Source organism: Pseudophryne corroboree, chromosome 11 (assembly GCF_028390025.1).
Source record: "Pseudophryne corroboree isolate aPseCor3 chromosome 11, aPseCor3.hap2, whole genome shotgun sequence".
Taxonomy (NCBI): domain Eukaryota; kingdom Metazoa; phylum Chordata; class Amphibia; order Anura; family Myobatrachidae; genus Pseudophryne; species Pseudophryne corroboree.
Window position 1 is genome coordinate 86,807,263 of NC_086454.1, and position 18,341 is coordinate 86,825,603.

The window sequence follows — 18,341 nt, forward strand, 5'->3', positions numbered from 1 at the left end:
GAAATTTTGCCAGAAGCTTTTAAATCATAAACATGAATTAGTAGATTGCAGAGTATATAGCGGTTAATTTAATGTATACTTCTTACCTTTTGTCGTATCTCTTCTTCCATTTTGACTGGAGAACCCAACTCTGCTACTTGCTTCACCCCATCGCTAGCATATCCTCCATATTCCCACAGAACATATTCCTTAGAGTGCGACCCGCCAATGATTGCAGACCAGTGATTGGCTCTCCCTGTGGATAAGGTAAAAGTAAGGATTTATAGAGTTTCAGGTTCACATGTGAAGGGACAGGTGAAATAAACAAGAAAAATATAAGTATTGCTCTTCAAAATGAAGCTATGAAATAACATTAGAAGTTTAATATGTTGGCAATATGTTAGAACAGAACCAATACAAATATAGTGGAACGAAAATTTAAATTCTGTAACTTTAGAAAAGTTAATTTGCAAATGTCAAATCAAAATACAGTATCTCAATGCCTAATCCATGTGTTATACATTAGAGAAAATACTTGCTTCATAGTTAATTATGTGCTAAGTATTTCATATGGGTGATCTAGTTCTTTCAAAGATACATACAAAGCTGGCAGATAAGAAACTCGTAAAGCATTGCAATCCTTCATGCTCTAGTTAAGGAATTATCTGCCCTTTTACTAGAAACCTGCTGCTTACAGTATATACAAGATAACCACTAGGGGCTACTTTTGGGACAAACTTGCGCCAAGGGCAATATTTTGTGTTGAGATAAGAAACTGGAGCAGCAAAGTCAAAGAATTTTCTACAAACCAGCCTTTCCCCAAAAGATTAAATACTTCATGGAATTATATCCATTTGATGTGTGGATATGTCCTATTTTTTTGCACTGAGGTTCTGTAATGTAGTTTGACAGGAAGCTCATGTGCAGAAGTCTGTTATAGCCTGCAGGTCTGGTTCCTCCAGGATATTGCAGTTTCTAGTCTATAAGTGGAGCGGTAGGGTTTGCAGGCAGATGTTTCCTTATACTGATCAGAAAGTTGCACCCATCAACCACAGTGAACACATTTGTAGGATAGGGGATGCATTCAAAATTTCGGCTGTCGGGATCCTGGCGCTCAGCATACCGGCACCGGGATGCCGACACCTACAGTATTCTCCCACTTGAGGTGTCCATGACACCCCTGGAGGGAGAATAAATAGTGTGGCGTGCATAGCGAGCCACCGTGGCAGCAGCATGGCTAGCGCAGCGAGCCTGCAAGGCTCGCTTTTGCACTCGCCCCGCTGCCGGCATTCTGGCGCCCGGCACCCTTCGGTCGGGATTCTGATCGCCGGGAAGACGGGTGCCGGTATATCGATACCAACATGTAGGATAGGTCTCCCTTTCACAGGGCTTCACACAGCTTCAGGTGTTAGGGAACGTGTTGAGTCACCAGGGGCTCCAAGCAGGGCCATATTATCCACAAAGCAGTACAGGCAGCTGCACTTTTTTTGGGGATGGATCAAAGGTGGGGGGCACCAAACCGGTAACTTGCCTAGCACCCTATATGATGCTAATCCAGCTCTGGGTCCAAGAGATGGGGAGAACTGTGTGCTGGGACCTCCCTCAAGGGCCTGGAAATGGCAAACATAGTGGGGGAGGGTGGCATGGGGGAGTTTATAGCCTTAGTCATCCATTCACCATCCCAGCTTCCTCTCCTGCCCCATCCACCAGTTATGGAACATGGGAAGAAAACATAGCACCTGGAGGAAATTCATGGAAACATGTGGATCACACAAACTCCACACAGATGGGCAATGACCTGGGATCACCAACGTGCAAAATCCAGTTGAAGTTGCTGCATCATCTTCTGTCCAGCAAAGTCTGGTCGGAGGACACCAATATGCCCATTTTGCTGAAGTAGCTCACACGGGAAGCTGTGAGCAGATAAACTGTTGGGTGCACTGTAAAACAATGTATAATATTGGAATTGCAACACACCGAGAGGCTGATGCACGATAGAGCATAGCTGATGCGGAGCGTATCTTGCATGTTTTTCCAGCTGTGCATGCGCTACAATTTTTTTTATATGTTTTATTTGTGAACTTATTTGTCTGACTGTATTTTTTCCTGCTCTAGAACTACAAAAAATGATATGTTAGGTGAAACAAAATCCCAGATAAGCCGTGGCTCACGCCAGCTTATCAAGGCTAATAGGATAGGCCCCGACGAGACAATTAGCCGCGGTAATTGACCAATACAGTACATACAATATAATTTTTCTTTTTTTGGGAGGGGGGATTGTACTTTAAAGGGAATCTCAATAATTCCCTTTTTTGTTCTATTAGTTTACTCTTTAAAATAAAATGAGAATGGGTATATTATACAATGCAACATTAGATAATAGTATATATTGTACTACAATAATACACTACAAATGCACACAAATCAGACAAGTGATAATCTGTTCATCAAAAAACAGGCCGTCTGTCTCTCATGTTCATTCTTCCTCACTACTAGCTCCTCTCAGTCTCAGCGGCTTCTCCATGCTGACAGGTTAGTTGCAGTCAAGTAGTGGGAGGAGCTCTGTGGTAGTGGGGCCCTTAGGGGAGGGATCTCCCTGCCTCCCCGGCCAGCCAGTCCGACGCTCTCCACAGAGTTTGCAGCTCTGTGGAGAGATGAAGGGTCCTAGCGCCCATTGGGTGCTGGCCGGCAGCAAACAGGAGTCTCTGCTAAACGGACAGTGCTGCAGGGTGACAGCAGCTGTGGCCCAAGGAAGCAGTGCTTTGGGCAATAGGCCTGTGTCAGCCCACCCCTTGGGCCTTCTTCCCTGGCTGCAGCCCCTAGAAAACTTGCCACTGTTACACAAGCGTAACTGTACATGTTATATCACACAGATCTTTGGCGCAAAGTATAGGCATGTGTCTTGATGTTGAGTATCAACCTATGCTGTGATGGCAGAACAACAAATAGCAACTTTTATAATACATTATGGGTTACGGGTTAGTTACAGATGTGTCGTCATACATCTATCCTCAATGCGTCATGCAGCGAGAGATGCCTGGTGTGAGTGAGCTGCCAGGTCCTATGCTTTGGGTACTTTTTGCAAAAAATGCATCTTAGTCGCAACGCAATGCGACTTGAGTAGGAAGCACCAGGAGACTGAGCTGTGCTGATTAGGGCAATACAGACAGTGTAATGGTTAGCATTAGTGCCTCACCACACGGAGGTCATGGGTTCAATTCCTACCATGGCCATCAGTGTGTGGAGCTTCTATATTCTCCACGTACTTGCGTGGGTTTCCTCCGGGTACTCCGGTTTCATTCCACATTCCAAAAATATACTGGTAGATTAATTGGCTCCCAGTAAAATGAACCCTAGTGTGAAAGTGTGTGTGAACATGTGATATGGAATATAGATTGTAAGCTCCCCTGGGGCAGGGACTGTTGTGAGTGGGAAAATGTTCTCTGTAAAGCGCAGCGGAATATGTGTGCGCTATATAAATAGCTGGTAATAGTAATAATTTGATATATGACACTTGTGTAATGTGTTTGATGTATACGGTGCATTTGTATTAGAAAAAAGCAGCGGCTGCTACATTGTAACACTTCGCATACATAAAGACTCAGGCGCAGGCCCGGCGCTACCCGCTCAGCGAAGGGATGCAGTGCAGGGAGGCGCTGGGACGGATAGGCGCTTCACCTGCTCTGCATCCCTTCCCTGCTGCGCCGTCCTGTCCCCCCTCCTGCTGCTGCTGCTGCCAGTGCTGTGTCTGTCACTGTATGACAGGCACTGGCAGCGGGCACCTGCAGCATGAAAAGCCTCCTCCCTCCCCTCCCCTGTGCTGTGTGACAGCGCCGAGTTTGGGACAGAAGGGGGCGGAGCTACACGGGATGCAAGGGGCGTGGCTAAACGGCCAGAAGGGGCGGAGCTACACGGACCAGGCTGCTGTACAGAGGGAGACTGGCTTAGGTAAGTGGAGGGTGAGAGAGAAGTGTGTGTGTGTATATGGTGGGTGTGTATGTGTGTATATATAATAATAATAATAATAATAATAATTTTATTTATATAGCGCTCTTTCTCCAACAGGACTCAAGGCGCTTTACAGACATCAAAAACAATACACATGATACAGAGGATTTGAGTAATACAACAATAGACAAGCAACACAGACATAAAAGAAAAACCTTAAGCCCACAAAAAGCATAACGCAGGATTGGTGGAGGTATTTTGGGTAATGACTTCCAAGGGTTGTGTATTCCACCCTCATAGGTACCAAGTGCAGCAGCCATCTTGGGCGCTCCGCGTAGGATTACCCAGGGTGGAATAGTCTACCCCTAGAAGAGATGACACAAAATGGGGGTGATTTCAGAGTCCTACAGTTTAGAGTAGGGTTCCAACAAAACCACAAGGTCCATGTATTTTTCATCCCATCCACAAGTGTACCATATGGGGCAGCCATGTTGGGCGCACTTTGAAGGTTACACTGTGGGAGGTGAGCCATACAAGGCCAAGTTCATATATTGGAAAACTGATGCTTATGTAGTCGTATGATGTACCCTGCATGTAGGGCACAATGGCAAGGTGTGCAATCAGTGGAGGTAAATATTACAGGAAAACACATGGTGGGGTGGAAGCGAGCAATGAAGAGGAAAGAAAAACAAAAACACAATAGCAGGTAACTAGTGGCAGAAGTAGGAGTGGGATAACATTTTGATCAGATCTTAGTACGGCTGGGAAGGAGAATGTGGGGGGCATACTCAGACGCAAAGGTGATGTCCCTGCTGATCCTGGTCCTCTTCCCCCACAGTTCCCTGTTCATCTTGATGGCTAGGCCCAGGGGCAGACTTGACACAATATGTGTGAATTGTGTGTGTGAGGTATGTCTGTGCGCGCGCTTTATGGACGCTACTACTGGGGGGGCATTACGTATAACGACGCTACTACTGGGGGGGGCATTACATGTAAGAACGCTACTACTACTGGGGGGGGCATTACGTATAAGTACGCTACTACTACTGTAGGGGGCATTACGTATAAGGACGCTACTACTACTGGGGAGGGGCATTACGTATAAGGACGCTATTACTACAGGGGTGCACTACGTATAAGGACGCTACTACTACTGGGGGGGGCATTACGTATAAGGACGATACTACTACTGGGGTGCACTACGTATAAGGATGCTACTACTACTGGGGGGGGCATTACGTATAAGGATGATACTACTACTTGGGGGCATTATGTATAAGGACGCTACCATTACTGGGAGGGCATTACGTATAACAATGCTACTACTGGGGGGAGGGCATTACGTATAAGGACGCTACTACTTCTAGGGGGGAATTACGTATAAGGACGCTTCTACTACTGGGGGGTATTACGTATAAGGACGCGTCTACTACTGGGGGTGCACTACGTATAAGGACGCTACTACTACTGGGGGGCATTATGTATAAGGACACTACTACTACGGGAGGGGGATTATGTGTAAGGATGCTACTACTACTGGGGGGGATTATGTGTAAGGATGCTACTACTACTGGGGGGGCATTATGTATAAGGACACTACTACTACTGGGGGGCATTATGTATAAGGACACTACTACTACTGGGGGGCATTATGTATAAGGATGCTACTATTACTGGGGTGCATTACGTATAAGGACGCTACTACTACGGGTGGGGCATTACGTATAAGATTAATAAGATTGTGCTACATTGTGGCATAATTTTAAATGGGGGTACTATTGTGTGGCCATGCCCCTTACTTGTGAGACCACACCCCTTTTCCCGGCGCGCGCCAAAGTAATATGGGAGGGCGCAAATTTATAGTTTGCAGGGGGGCGCCGAACACCCTAGCACCGGCCCTGCTCAGGCGCACACATATATACAAGTGTTGCATAACAAATTAATCAGCACAGTCTCCTGGTGTGTCATGCTGCATCATGTTGTGACTAAAATGCATTTTTGGCAAAAAAAAATAAAAAATAGAAAGAAAAAAACCCGCAGATGCCAGAGTCAAATGGGACCTGGCGCGCTGAGAGGGGCTGTTTGGCGTGGCTACAGCAATGATGTATGAGGACACATCTGTATGCTTATAGCAGTACTTTGATGTCATGATGGAAAGCACCTGCCATAGCAATATATTGGTGAGGCAGTGTTTTAAGTAGTTTCCAAGCTTTAACACATATTATGGGTAATTCTGAGTTGATTGCAGCAGGAACTTTGTTAGCAGTTGGGCAAAACCATGTGCACTGCAGGGGAGGCAGATATAACATGTGCAGAGAGAATTAGATTTGGGTGGGGTGTGTTCAATCTGCAATCTAAATTGCAGTGTAAAAATAAAGCAGCCAGCATTTACCCTGCACAGAAACAAAATAACCTACCCAAATCTAACTCTCTCTGCACATGTTATATCTGCCTCCCCTGCAGTGCACATGGTTTTGCCCAACTGCTAACAAAATTCCTGCTGCGATCAACTCAGAATCACCCCCATTAACCAATGATATACCTCTATTTAATTTTATACTTTATATGTATGATGTGTCTGGGCAGCAATATCCTGTACCTAATATACAAGTCTGAAAGCTGGGTCACAGCCTTAGCCAGGGCTGCCATCAGAAATTGTGGGGCCTGGGACTGACAAAATAGACAGGGCCCCCCTCAAAAAAAAGATTCTGCCAAACCGCTCCACCCCTATGTGATGTCACACATCGTGACATTACATATAGGTGGAGCTTTGCAGATCTGCTTGAATGATTCACAGAGAGCTGATGCACAGGGAATGCTTCTTTTAAGAAGTCCTCCCTGCGCAACAGTCCACTGTTGTTGTGCAGCTTAGTGCCACTCTCCAGGTATCGGCGGTAGGAGCCAAGGGAAGGTCCCCCCTCTCTGTAAGGACCTGGGACTTCAGTCCCCACAGTCCCCCCCTGATGGCTGCCCTGGCCTTAGCTACATTTCGGGACTGACTGCAGCTTTGCTCTTAAGAACCTGACACAGTGCAGGGGCTCCTGGAGCATTTTGTTTGAACATTTTATGCTGTCGTCATAATTGAACCTAAGGAGTGAAAAACCAAGTCTGCGTACGCCGTGCAAAAAGCTTTGCAAATGCTGGTCAGCAGCAAATCCGTTAGCAACTCACTCACCATCTAATATTTTTTTCCAGTCTGTGCACTGTGCAGTCTGTGCGCAGCCCAGGACCTACTCCCACAGTGCGAAAGAAACAGGCCGATCGGGCCAGAGCTGACGTCCCACATCCTCCCTGAAAACGCCTGTTTTTACTGATAATCCAAGAAAATGGCCAGTTAGCACCCACAAACGCCTACTTCCTGTCAATCAGCCTGTGTTCGCCTAGTGATAAAAATAGGATTTTAATACCTACCGGTAAATACTTTTCTCTTAGTCCGTAGAGGATGCTGGGGACTCCAATACAAACATGGGGTATAGACGGGATCCGCAGGAGACATGGGCACTTTAAGATTTTAAATGGGTGTGAACTGGCTTCTCCCTCTATGCCCCTCCTCCAGACTTCAGTTATTGGAACTGTGCCCAGGGAGACAGACATTTTGAGGAAAAGGATTTTTGTTAAACCAAGGATGAGATACACACCAGCTCACACCACGATACACCGTACAACATGGCTTTTAACTAAACACCAGTTAACGGCATGAACCAACTTCAGCAACAGGCTGACCTCAACCGAAACACAACCTTCGTGTAACATAAGAAATAACTACTAACAAGTACTGCAGCTAGAGTACGCACTGGGACGGGCGCCCAGCATCCTCTACGGACTAAGAGAAAAGGATTTACCGGTAGGTATTAAAATCCTATTTTCTCATACGTCCTAGAGGATGCTGGGGACTCCAAAAGGACCATGGGGTTTATACCAAAGCTCCAGACCGAGCGGGAGAATGCGGACGACTCTGCAGCACCGATTGAGCAAACATGAGGTATTCATCAGCCAGGGTATCAAACTTGTAGAACTTAGCAAAGGTTTTTGAACCCGACCAAGTAGCTGCTCGGCAAAGTTGAACCGCCGAGACTCCTCGGGCAGCCGCCCAGGATGAACCCACCTTTCTGGTAGAGTGGGCCTTCACCGAATCCAGTAACGGCAATCCTGCCATAGAATGAGCATGCCGAATCGTATCACAGATCCAGCGCGCAATAGTCTGCTTGGAAGCAGGAGCCCCAATTTTGTTGGGAGCATACAGGACAAACAGAGCCTCTGTTTTCCTAATACGAGCCGTTCTGGCCACATAAATTTTCAAAGCTCTGACCACATCGAGAGATTTTGAAACAGCCAAAGCTTTAGTAGCCACAGGCACCACAATAGGTTGGTTTATGTGAAATGAAGAAACCACCTTTGGCAGACATTGTTGACGACTTCTCAATTCCGCTCAGTCCTCATGGAAGATCAAATAGGGGCTCTTGTGAGACAAAGCCGCTAACTCCGACACCCGCCTTGCGGACGCCAAGGCCAAAAGCATGACCACTTTCCAAGTGAGAAATTTTAACTCAACCTTTCGTAAAGGTTCAAACAAGTGTGACATAAGAAACTGCAACACCACGTTAAGGTCCCATGGTGCCACCGTGGGCTCAAATGGAGGTTGGATGTGCAGCACTCCCTTCACGAAAGTCTGAACCTCTGGAAGGGCGGACAATTCTTTTTGAAAGAAAATCGATAAGGCCGAAATCTGCACTTTAATGGAGCCTAACTTTAGGCTCGCATCCACACCTGCTTGCAAAAAATGGAGAAAACGACCCAGCTGAAATTCATCCGTAGGAGCCTTCTTGGATTCACACCAAGACACATATTTTCTCCAAATACGGTGATAATGCTTCGCCGTTACTTCCTTTCTAGCTTTAAGTAGAGTGGGGATGACTTCACCGGGAATACCCTTCCGAGCTAGGATTTGGCGTTCAACCGCCACGCCGTCAAACGCAACCGCGGTAAGTCTTGGAACACGCACGGCCCTTGCTGTAATAGGTCGTCTCTTAGAGGAAGAGGCCAGGGATCTCCTATGAGTAATTCCTGAAGATCCGGATACCAGGCCCTCCGTGGCCAATCTGGAACAATGAGTATCGCCTGAACCCTTGTTCTTCTTATGATCCTTATTACCTTTGGAATGAGTGGCAGTGGAGGGAACACATATACCGACTGAAACACCCACGGTGTCACCAGGGCGTCCACTGCACTGGCTTGAGGGTCCCTCGACCTGGAACAATATCTCTGAAGCTTCTTGTTGAGGCGAGACGCCATCATGTCTATTTGAGGAATTCCCCAATGACTTGTCACTTCTGCAAAGACCTCTTGATGCAGACCCCACTCTCCTGGATGAAGATCGTGTCTGCTGAGGAAGTCTGCTTCCCAGTTGTCCACGCCCGGAATGAAGACCGCTGACAGAGCGCTTGCATGTTTTTCCGCCCAGCGGAGAACTTTTGTGGCCTCCGCCATTGCCGCTCTGCTCTTTGTTCCACCCTGGCGGTTTATGTACGCCACTGCTGTAATGTTGTCTGACTGAATCAGGACGGGCAGACCGCGAAGAAGATGTTCCGCTTGTAGAAGGCCGTTGTAGATGGCTCTTAATTCCAGAATGTTTATGTGCAGACAAGCTTCCTGGCTTGACCATATTCCCTAGAAATTTTCCCCCTGTGTGACTGCTCCCCAGCCTCGGAGACTTGCATCCGTAGTCACCAGGACCCAGTCCTGGATCCCGAACCTGCATCCCTCCAGGAGATGCGAACTGTGGAGCCACCATAGGAGAGATACTCTGGTCCTGGAGGATAGGCTTATTTTCCGGTGCATGTGCAGGTGAGACCCGGACCACTTGTCCAATGGGTCCCACTGTAAACACCCTGGCATGGAACCTGCCAAACAGAATGGCTTCGTATGCTGCCACCATCTTTCCCAGCACCCGCGTGCATTGATGAATCGACACTCTTGCCGGTTTCAAATCTCCTTGACCATGTACTGGATTTCCAGAGCTTTTTCTACTGGGAGAAAGACTCTCTGCAGTTCTGTGTCTAGGATCATGCCCAAGAATGACAGCCGTGTTGTCGGAACCAACTGTGACTTTGGCAAATTTAGGAGCCAACCATGTTGTTGCAGGACTGTCAGGGAGAGCGCAACGTTTCTTAGTAACTGCTCCTTTGATCTCGCCTCTATCAGGAGATCGTCCAAGTATGGGATAATTGTGACACCCTGCTTGCGCAGGAGCACCATCATTTCCGCCATTACCTTGGTGAAAATCCTCGGCGTCGTGGAAAGACCAAACGGCAACGTCTGAAATTGGTAATGAGAATCCTGAACAGCAAACCTCAGGTAAGCTTGATGTGGAGGAAATATTGGGACATGTAAGTAGGCATCTTTTATATGTCAACTGACGTCATAAAATCCCCCCCCCCCCCCCTTCCAGACTGGAGATCACTGCTCGGAGATATTCCATCTTGAATTTGAATTGTTTTAGAAAGAAATTGAGGGATTTTAGGTTCAGAATCGGTCTGACCGAGCCATCCGGTTTCGGGACCACGAGCAGGCTTGAATAAAAACCTTCTCCCCGCTGTGACGGGGGGACCGTGACAATAACTTTCTGCAGACACAGTTTTTGTATCGCAGCGCATACTACTTCCCTTTCCGGAAGAGAAGCTGGTAAGGCCGATTTGAAAAATTGGTGAGGGGGCACGTCTTGAAACTCCAGTTTGCACCTTTGGACCACTATTTCTAGCACCCAAGGATCCAGGGCCGAACTTGCCCAGACCTGACTGAAGAGTTGAAGACGTGCCCTCACCGGTGTGGACCCCAGCAGCGGAGCCCCAGCGTCATGTGGATTTGTCTGCTCTTGGGAGCTTGCCCCAGCCGGCAACTTTTTTCCCCTTCCCCTACCTCTAGCAGCAAGGAAGGAGGACCCTCGTCCTTTTTTGAATTTATTAGACTGAAAGGACTGCTTCTGATAAGGAGGCATCTTCTTTTGTTGTGCAGGGACATACGGTAGAAAAGATGACTTACCCGCGGTAGCTGTAGATACCAAGTCCGCGAGGCCCTCACCAAACAAAACACCACCTTTATACGGCAGAGCCTCCATAGCCCTCTTAGAGTCAGCATCACCATTCCATTGATGAGTCCATAATGCTCTCCTAGCCGAGATTGCCATGGCATTGGCCCTTGATCCCAAGAGGCCAATATCTCTCGCAGCCTCCCTTAGATAGACTGCAGCGTCCCTGATATGACCCAGCGTCAGAAGAACGCTATCCCTATCCAGGGTGTCCAAGTCAGATGATAAGTTATCCGCCCACTTTTCAATTGCACTACTCACCCATGCTGATGTCACTGCCGGTCTGAGCAGTGTACCCGTAGTGACATAAATAGATTTCAAAGTAGTTTCCTGCTTACGATCCGCAGGATCCTTTAGGGCCGCCGTGTCAGGGGACGGAAGCGCCACCTTCTTGGACAGCCGTGCTAGAGCCTTGTCCACGTTGGGGGTCGACTCCCACTTTTTCCTATCCTCAGAGGGAAACGGGTATGCCATAATAATTCTCTTGGGAATCAGCAACTTTTTGTCAGGAATTTCCCAAGCCTTTTCAAAAGAGTGTTCAGTTCATGAGAGGGAGGAAACGTTACCAGAAGTTTCTTTCCTTTAAACATACAGACCCTTGTCTCAGGAACAGCAGGGTCTTCCGTGATATGTAACACTTCTTTTATTGCCACAATCATGTACTGAATGCTCTTAGCCAGTTTAGGATTCAACCTGGCATCACCATAGTCGACACTGGAATCCAAATCCGTTTCGGTATCAGTGTCTGCTATTTGGGTAAACGGCCGTTTCTGTGACCCTGAGGGAGCCTGCGTTTGGGATAAAGCATCTTCCATGGATTGTCTCCATGTTTGGGTCTGAGCCTCAGATTTATCCAATCTCTTATTTAATAAAGCCACATTTGCATTCAAGGCACTCAACATATTTACCCAATCAGCAGTCGGCGGTGCCGACAGATTCACTCCCCCACAGTGTTCTGTCTCTACTCCAGCCCCCTCCTGGGAAGAGCCTTCAGCCTCAGACATGTCGACACACTCATACCGACACCACTATCACACTGGGCTATAGGGGACAGACCCACAATAAGGCCTATTAGAGAAACACAGAGGGAGTTTGCCAGCTCACACCCAGCGCCTATCCCAGTCTGAAAGCATATATATATATAATGCCCCCGACCTGACAGCGCTTTTAATAATAATCAACACCAAATTTGCTGTGCCCCTCCCTCCCCCCGTTTAGCACCCTGTTACTTGTCACAGAAGTGTAGGAGGCCAGGACCAGCGTCTCTGCAGCTCACTGTGTAGATAAAATGGCGCTGATTAGAGCTAGGAGGACCAAGCCCCGCCCCCGTAATGGCGCGCTTATGTCCCGCTATTTATTATACTGGCGGGGGTTTGTATACACTGTCTATGCATTGTATTTACTGTTGCCAGCCTGATTTGAGGTCTTATTGCTGCCCAGGGCGCCCCCCCTGTGCCCTGCACCCAAGTAGTGCCGCTGGTGTGTGGGAGCAATGGCGCGCAGCGCGACCGCTGCGCGGTACCTCTGAGACTGAAGTCTTCTGCCGTCTTTAGTGAAGTCTTCTGTACTTCGGTTACTCACCCGGCTTCTTTCTTCTGGCTTCTGTGCGGGGGACGACGGCGCAGCTCTGGGAATGAGCAGCTAGGCTATACTAAGTGATCAGACCCTCTGGAGCTAATGGTGTCCAGTAGCCTAAGAAGCAGAGCCCTTAAACTAAGAAGTAGGTCTGACTTCTCTCCCCTCAGTCCCACGAAGCAGGGAGCCTGTAGCCAGCAGGTCTCCCTGAAAATAATAAACCTAACATAAGTCTTTTCCAGAGAAACTCAGGAGAGCTCCCCTAGTGTGTGTCCCGTCTCTCTGGGCACAGAATCTAACTGAGGTCTGGAGGAGGGGCATAGAGGGAGGAGCCAGTTCACACCCATTTAAAGTCTTAAAGTGCCCATGTCTCCTGCGGATCCCGTCTATACCCCATGGTCCTTTTGGAGTCCCCAGCATCCTCTAGGACGTTTGAGAAAATAGATGCAGGAACTTTTCGCAGTTTGGGCTCACTCCTGCGCATTACGATCCATATGCATGCGCAGTCATTCAATAATTGGCCACCTTGTGGTTTCGTACAACAGCGATTGGGTCTGAGGCCCAGTGTTCATTAACACAAAAGGTCTATTTGAGCTTCTTACAGTACTTAAACCTATAGATCTGCATAATCTAGCACCTCTTCCCCAATCTTCCATTTGTCTAATTAGATCATTTCCCCTTTGGGAAAGTCGTAGGTAGCTGATAGATAAGGATATTAGCAATCCTGCCTCAGATATCAGAAGATGTGGACAATGGATCTTATTCAGAGGTGGATACAGATAGCTGCATACGCAACTAGAACTACATCCATCTCCTCACATGCTGGGGGCCGCCCAACACAGAGCAAGGCCGCCCAGCATGTGTAGCGCCACCTAATGTTGTGTCCGCAATTAAATTGCAGATGCATCAAATTAAAGTTGACCCCTGGCTGCACTGTCAGGCGGTACACCACCATTTTTTTAATGAGAGCAGCTGCATGTGACATCATATAGTCGCCACAAAAATGCTCCCAGCCCGCCCCGTTCGGCCCACTACGCACCTCCCAACGTCGTGACGCTACCCCACAAACGCCTGCCGCTGTTAATCCTTCTGGGATATGGCCGCAGTGTGTAAGTTTACGCAGGCACGATGCAGTTGATGCGCATTCACAGTTTTCTGATGCAGGCAAACTGCTCTGCTTGCCGCATCAGCGGGCATCTCTGAATCAGCCACAATGTCCATATGAATAAACGCTTCTTAAACAGATACATTTATTTATTAGCAGTTTCTTATATAGCGCAGCATATTCCGTTGCGCTTTACAATTAGAACAACAGTTATAGAACAAAACTGGGCAAAAACAGACAGACATAGAGGTAGGAAGGCCCTGCTCGCACGCTTACAATCTATAGGGAAATAGGCATTGATACACAAGGATAGAAGCTACCTATGGCATAATGGTCCACCAGATTGCTAGGTTCTTAATAGGTTATATGAGATGATCACCCAGCAGTGTTGGCCAAGGGTCAGGAGGGTGTGAGAGTAAAGAAAGACAAAATATGTGAGGTTATGTATACTGTACAGAGAAGATGTAATTACCTCAGGAAGCATTGAAGGTTATGTGAGTGGGTCTGGAATCTCATAGGCTTGTCTGAAGAGGTGAGTTTTCAGGGAACGTTTAAAGGTTTAGAGACTAGAGGTGAGTCTTATTGTGCGTAGGAGGGCATTCCACAGAGTGGGGGAAGCCTGGATAAAGTCCTGTAAAGGTTGGATGAGAGACGCAGATCTTGTGCAGAGCAGAGAGGTCTGGTAGGAAGATATTATGAGATGAGTGAAGAGATGTATGTTAGTGCAGTTTAGTTAATAGCCTTGTATGTAAGTAAGAGTATTTTATAATTAACACGGCAGAATACCGGTAACCAATGGAGGGACTGACAGAGAGGAGATACAGGTAAGCATACTATTTCCAGTGCCTGAAGTAAATGACCCCCAAAGTGCTTATTTCATAAACAAGTTTTAGTAATTCTCATCATGCCCAGTTTATTTCACTTGTCTCCTACAGAAAGCCAAACCCCCACCTTCTATCTTCTCATTGCTTCATCCCATCTGCAGCAACATTAATTTCCTTAACCTGGCACAACATAAGAGCCGTCTTTACAGCTGCTCATCGCGACAGAGCCGTGATCATCTCTCCCATTAATAAACTCTTCCAGCATTACAAGTGATTTAACACATAAATGACACTCTATGATCTACTTCATTACTTACATAAAAATGGAAAATATTTTGAGTACCAGTCAGATAGTAATAGGCTCCAGGCTAAATAGGAAAAGATTAACCTTCTTTTCTTGTCATTATGAATTAGAGCCTAGGATAGTCAGATTTTGGAGATGCGGCCTAGAGAAGCGCAGGCTTTTCTAGCTGATAGGACTGTTGCCATTATAACAGCTAATCATGCAGAACGAGTGACAGCACACTGAAAAATGAACAGTTTTCAAAGTAGCAAGGGGCATTTATGAAATCTGGTACACAGGTAACGAAAGAAAGGATTTATAAAGCAAGGCTGCCGTGACCCGTCCGCAGCAATCAGACTGAAAAGTTAATTTTTCCAATAGAGTTTAGAAAAAAAGCAGATTGGTATGGTGATACTGTAGCCCATAATGACAGGACTGCCCATCTCTACCTACCAGGAGGTTAATTTCACCCCCCCTCCATAGCCACCGCCACTTATGACCCCTCCCCTCTCCCTCCACAGTAAACACCATTTTTTCATTTACAGGTGACATAGTACAAGAAAAGACCTATGACATCATAGAAGAAAGTAATATTTTTCTTGCACGTCTGCAATAGTAAATTAACTTTTTGGTGAGGGCCGTAACCAGCAGTGACGTGCGGTGAGGTGAGGCAGAGCCCTTCCTGTCAAGTTAACATATACGCCAGTGTTGAAAAGTACCAAGACTATGTTAGAAATATCTACTTTGTTTTATTCTAATTGTTTTTACAGTCAAAACTGTGGAACAAAAAGTCTATGTCAGTTGAGGCAGTGCCTCCCCTGCCTATGAGGCGGTGCCTCCCCTGCCTATGAGGCAGTGCCTCCCCTGCCTATCTTTTCCTCACATCTCTGATCAAAATTCACCAAAATTCCAGCAGTGTATACTGCTGCACCTGTGTATAATGCCCAGATGTAGATACTGCTGCACCTGTGTATAATGCCTACATGTACTGTATGTACTGCTGCACCTGTGTATAATGTCCACATGTATATACTGCTGCACCTGTGTATAATGCCCACATGTAGATACTGCTACACCTGTGTATAATGCCCACATGTATATACTGTTGCACCTGTGTATAATGCCCACATGGACCCTTTGGCTCATATATTGCGTGATAATCTTGTTCTCCTTAGCCATTTACCTCACTGCATGTCCATGGTAACTAGGTATGTGCACATAGCACTGCAGGGTAGGGGAAGCGGCATCATAGCATGGGCTTTCTCTGGGATCAGTTTTGCCCCTTCCCCACAAGGGCATGCGGTTATGGGATGGGGCACACATTCTCTTACTGACACAGGGCACCGAAAAGTCTTGTTACGTTTCTGTGGCCAAACACAAAAGAGGGGGCCAGCCATTAGAGATCACTGAAGTCACCCAATAATAGAGTAACAATGTATAATATGAGTGCACAGTCTGGAACCTGCCATTAGAGAAATGGGTGGGGTCCTCTGGCAGTTGGGCCCTCAGGGGATTTCCCCTGTACCCCTGTGGGCCAATCCAACCCTGACTACTGTATGTATTCACTATTAATTTCTACGTTTCTATTTACGGAAGAGTATGAAAAATAGAGTAAACAGTGAATCAAGTATAGAAAGCATATCCCCAGGGCATGGCTAAGCTGCCGAGCAGGACGGCCGCAGTTTGCAGAGGCTCTCGGCATATTTATCTCAAAGAGACGCCTTAGGCCTTGACACTGCCTCATTTTGCCCTGTCCCGGCTTTCAGTAGCCAACACGGTGTCGGAGGAGGTCCGCGGAGCCGGGGGTAGCGCTCATCGTTTCCCTGCAGGTTGCGGCCTTACCTCCGGGAAGATGCCGGGGACTCAAGTGCTCGTCTGACCCCGCAGCACATCTGCTTCCGGCGCAGGACCCGACAGAGCCTACAGAGACACTGGTCAGACCCGGGATCACTCTGCACGCCTCCCGAGTGCCGCGGCTGCAGTTCAGATCCCCGGTGGGCCCCCAGAAGCCGGCTTTGAGACCCGAGTGGCGGATGCACTGGACGCTGCTGAGACGCGCTGTGACAGGGCGCGCAGGACTCGGTGTCAGTGCGCAGTCTGTGCACATATTCAGGTGGGCTCCCTTTCATTGCCTGGGGCTATCCCCTCTCATTCCTCTATTACAGAGGTTCTCAAACTCGGTCCTCAGGACCCCACACAGTGCATGTTTTGCAGGTAACCCAGCAGGTGCACAGGTGTATTAATTACTCACTGACACATTTTTAAAGGTCCACATGTGGAGCTCATTATTTCAATTGTGATTCTGTGAGGAGACCTGCAAAACATGCACTGTGTGGGGTCCTGAGGACCGAGTTTGAGAACCTGTGCTCTATTATATGCTTGCAGCCTCCTAGATCTATAGGATCACAGAGCAGATATTACACAGGAGCCTTCCTCAAGACAAGTGGCAGCCATTTTAATTTTATATATAGATGACTGTGCCTTTCTGTGGTGCAGCAGTGCTTGTGAGCTGTAAGCCTATACGCTCCTCCACAAGAGACTTGCTGTAAACTGGAAATCTAACGCTTTGGATACTGATAAAGCACTTTTAAGTCCACTTATTTGTCACTGAATATTGCTATTTGGACAGGATCACTCATGTTATAGAGCTGTTCTTGTCGCTTTGTCGTCTCCCACCTGAAGTTAAATTGCTCATCTATCTTAATATTTTTTCAGCTCTAAATATAGATATGTTACAGCCGAACTACTAACTCAAAGGCACCTGGGTATCTCCTTTCTATTCTAATTATATTACTGCTGCAAGTTATTCACTCATATCTCAGAATACAAAGTCGTTGATTCTTTGCATTTATACTTCTTTCCGTCAATTCACCTATGAACTGCCCCTATAGAAATGGCTAACAAGAATCGTAAAGCCCCTCGGGGATTCTGCATCCTTTTTCAGCCCTAAACGAGGCAAAAATGCCGCACAGCAGCCTTCCTCACCAGGTGTGACCTCTAATCCTTCCTCCTCTCCATCCAGAGCAGACACTCCAGGGTCGGCAGACACTGACCAATACGACTCTCTAGTGCAACGCGTTGCCACCACTTTGAGGGTTGAGCTGAGGGCAGCAATTCAAGATTTGAAATCGGAAATCTCCTCGTTGGGCACTCGCACTGATACACTGGAACATACGACGGATGAGCTATGTAATTATCAAGATGTTGTTTCCCAGGAGATTTCGGAATTGCGCTCGGAAGTTGAATTCTTGCGTGACCACGTGGAAGATTTAGAAAATAGATCATGACGGAACAACTTGCGGATCAGAAATGTCCCGGAATCGATAGACAACTCTATCTTGCAGGAATATCTCACTGGTCTTTTCCGTCAACTTCTACCTGACCTCGCAGATGAACAGTTTCTATTAGATAGAGCTCACAGAGCTCTGCGTGCGAAACCGTCTTCAGATCAACCTCCGAGAGATATCCTGCGGAAGCATTTCTATCATATTAAGTCAAAAGTGTTGGATGCTTGCCGGGGTGTACCATCTATGCCCTACAAAG

The 18,341-nt window shown here is 47.2% G+C and overlaps 1 protein-coding gene across 1 annotated transcript in view; it reads right to left on the minus strand.

Moving 5' to 3' along the window:
- Positions 1-18,341, minus strand: part of SPON1 (spondin 1) — a 683,924-nt gene that overhangs the window by 335,056 nt on the left and 330,527 nt on the right. The window contains exon 6 of the mRNA XM_063944511.1: positions 87-235. Within this exon, the coding sequence (XP_063800581.1) occupies positions 87-235 (149 nt within the window). The remainder of the gene's footprint in view (positions 1-86; positions 236-18,341) is intronic.